This window comes from Marasmius oreades, chromosome 6 (assembly GCF_018924745.1).
Source record: "Marasmius oreades isolate 03SP1 chromosome 6, whole genome shotgun sequence".
NCBI classification, from domain to species: Eukaryota; Fungi; Basidiomycota; class Agaricomycetes; order Agaricales; family Marasmiaceae; genus Marasmius; species Marasmius oreades.
This window is the reverse complement of record NC_057328.1, coordinates 3,453,479-3,457,025: the sequence shown is the minus strand read 5'-3', so window position 1 is coordinate 3,457,025 and position 3,547 is coordinate 3,453,479. Positions and strand designations below refer to the sequence as shown.

The window sequence follows — 3,547 nt, the reverse complement described above, 5'->3', positions numbered from 1 at the left end:
AGGAATACTATATTCTGGACAGTTTTATATCTAATTGACATGTACTATACCTGATTAAGGGTACTTTGGTATCTCTGAAAGGGATTTCTCTATATTTTCGACTTTTTACCATATCTTCGACGTTTGATTATTATTTATTCGAAAAAGTGCATATAAGGAAGGGTGGTAGCAGCAGTATTTTCCCCAGTAACCTACAACAGAAGCCTAAGTGCTTTCACTAGGGGACTCTGGCTCATACTTTGCCCCACTTCTTCGAAGTTGGTGTTTGTATTTGGAAAAGATTAGATTTGAACTTTGAATTTGATTTTCATTTGTTGCCACTTTGGTACTTGGAAACTTTGAACTTGTAGAGTTGCTTTGACTCGAATTTGAATTGAATTTGATAGTTCTATTTGAACTTAGAAAGAATTGAACACCTCCTCGAAGTAGTGAACTTCGTAGAAAGCCTTTGTCATTTTGACTTATGAACACAGAATTTAAATTTGTTTTGAACCATATAAAGCCCCACCTTTGAAGTCCTATCTTAGAGTTCTCAGTGAACCTTGCTGAGAGCGTCCATTGATACCGACCTCCACAAATCAACTATGCTAATTACTAGTGTTGGGTTTGGTTTTGCGCACTTCATGCTTGGAGTGTGTTTTGCTGCACCTTGTAGTAGTTTTTAGTGCCGTTAGCGGGATAGCTGTCATAAAGTGTGAACAGGCAGGGCAGTCTTCCATGCTGTGTTCACCAACAGCATTAATGTGCTCTGTCCATTCACCATTTTCGGGTGTTTCATCACAACCAGTTTCTGGGCCGATCATCGGTTCACTATCAGGCTCGGTGATGCTCTCAAAATCGGCGATTTCTGACAAAGGAGAGGGAGGAGGGGGCTGCATAGAGGGCAACAGTCTAACAATCTAGCTAGACATTAGTGTTTGGATCTCTGGTAATAATCCGTGGGTCACTTACGAATGGCTGGTTGAACTGTGTAGCATCTATCCCTATCGAAATCAGCAGCTGAGAGACCCTGTCTTGATTCGTGCAATTAGGCGGGCATATCTTGATGTCAATATGTGTATCTGTCGCTCTGCGGAGGACGGTATACAGTGATCCCTGACGCGAAGTTATCGTTGACTGCTCCTACCATAGTGAACCCACTGAACTCCCTACCTCGAATGCCCTTCACTTCTCGATCAGGTCTGAGCTCTCCATTGAACACTTGAAGGAGTTCAACTGGATCCATGACGCCCACCCTTTCCTACCGCTTGTACCACAATGGAGTGTATTCCAAGGATCGCTTTTCGGCTGCCTTGATTACAAAAACGACTGTTTTCCTTATGTTCTACCTACAGAAATTACAAATGCTTGGGACCAGCTTGAGAAGCATCTCCGAAATCTAGTCATGGTGATGCTGGACGAAGGCAAGCCCGATACATCCTTCCTTTCACCAACTTTCTCCCTCTGGAGATATCTGGCCTCGTACGGATACCACCATGGACATATCTCACTTGCAGCACTTCAAACAGCCACCCAACATTCTAGGGATGCATTCCTACTGTTGATAGCAGCTGGTACGCTCGGTATATTGTGGATGAAGCGCAAGGAAAGGCTCCATTTGGATTTCGCCTGGTGTGAACGTCTACAGAACAACAAGGGAATACATCCCAAGTGGTTTGTGGCGTTTGAGAGATTGTACACCAATGACAAATATGTTCTATGTGCAGGTGGTATAATCGAAGCAGGTCAACACACTTCACCTTTGTTATTGTCGTTTTACCGGCAGCTGAATGTACCTTTGTGCATCCACTGGGGTGAGATCTCGGGCCACGAGGCTGTTACCAAAGGGCAGTACAACGAGACGGGTACGAGTATTTGGAAGGATAAGGCATGGGCAACATACTGTGATAAGGCGGAGGCTTTGAAGGATATCTTTCCGTCAACCAAAGAGTTCTGGAAACTTTTCAGGGGAATACGCGAAGACCCACCCTCAGCTAGCACTCACTCTCAGTTTGCTCCATATCAGAGCCATTACCATCTCCCTGATTCTGACTCACCCAAGGTCAAGGTCAACTCTGGTCAACATCCTGGACAGAGTTGGCAGAATTTCTTTGTGCACCGAGATAAACGAAAGTGGGATTGTCTGGCATTAGAAACAGCCACACAGCATCAGACCTGAGAGGCTCACGAACGAGAAGCAGCCAAGTTTCACCCACCAGGTTGCAAAGGAGCAGTGTGTTGGTATTGGGATAACTGCAGTGGCTTCCGTGTTCGGACATGTCTCACTCGTGGCTAGACGGAGAGTGAGTGGGAACGCCTCTAACGCACAGAAGAAGTATGACGGTTTCTCCAATACGTGGGATCTCTGCAGCGAATTTGGTGATTTTGATCCAGCCTTGGATGACGACTGGGAGAAAGATCCCCCAGCCGAAAACGTTGGTTTATCAGCCACCAATTCGGAGTTAGGAGATGATGAGGGCAGTCATGATAAAGAGCAAGGGGAGGATAAGGAAGGGGTGATTGAAGATGATCCACCCATCAACAACAACATCATAATTAGTTCAGGAGAAGCCCTGACAGCTATCACAGGCTATATCGAAACAGAAGAGGAAGTGTTGGCCTGCTTCGTTCCTTTGACAATGGCAGAGGTTGCTTATGAACGTTACAGTTTCAGTGACTGTGAATGGGAGAGGGAAAACATCGACCCCGCAAACCTGGACACCACCCAATATCTGTTGGGCAATGGTCAGTGGTGGAACAACCCTGCGAACACCTTGTTCTCTGAACCCGACCCAGGCCGGGAAATTCTGGATAAGCTTTGTCAATTCTTCCATATACTTTTGCATACCCAGACTCCTATGTCTTTTCCAAGCCACAATTTCTCTGACCCATCCTCATACATTTGGGATCTGTTGAATTGGGAGATCTGTGTCATTCAAGTGACGATCAATGGCGAGGACTGGCACCTGGTTCACAAGAAAGCTGATCTACTTTCCCTGAAAATGGTGTTGCATGTAAAATGCCCTGTATCAGTGTTGCATATCATTTGCTGTGCTTGGGGTCCCGACCTCCATGTTATAGCGTCTCAGCTTCTAAGGTTCGGAATTAGGTTCCACACACTCGTTTATGGCAAACCACCTTCTCAACAGCTGGTTTGGCAGTGAGAAGATCCTCATGTGTCGACCCTATGTCACCTCGGCTTCAGGAGAGCAGGTTACAAGCCAGACATCCACGACTGGAGGGCATATGAAGGTGAACAAGATCAATTCTTACGGTCAGACAGGGGTCAGGCAGCGGTGCTAGCAGGAGGTTTATTGTTGAGGATGGTGACAATAATCGTTCCAGAGGAGCGTGTGGTTTTCGGCGGTGACCCAGATCGCCTTCAAATGCAAGGACGATGCTTTTGGGAGCAAGGGGGAGCAGGCTATTGGGACGATTTCCTTACCCCTGTGGAAATGGATATGCTCTGTGGTGTATACATGGTCGAGAAGGGTAAGTCTGGATATTTATTGAATATTATTTCAAGGTCTGACCCCACAGTACAAGATCAAGTGAATACCAATGTGTC

At 46.0% G+C, this 3,547-nt stretch overlaps 1 protein-coding gene across 1 annotated transcript; it reads left to right on the top strand.

Moving 5' to 3' along the window:
• Positions 1-1,384: 1,384 nt before the first annotated feature.
• Positions 1,385-3,143, top strand: E1B28_010580 (uncharacterized protein; the record flags this gene model as incomplete). Its single annotated transcript, XM_043155550.1, has 2 exons — positions 1,385-2,112; positions 2,186-3,143. The coding sequence occupies 2 exons, from the start codon at positions 1,385-1,387 to the stop codon at positions 3,141-3,143; spliced, it is 1,686 nt and encodes a 561-aa protein (XP_043008021.1).
• Between the last annotated feature and the right edge of the window lie 404 nt (positions 3,144-3,547).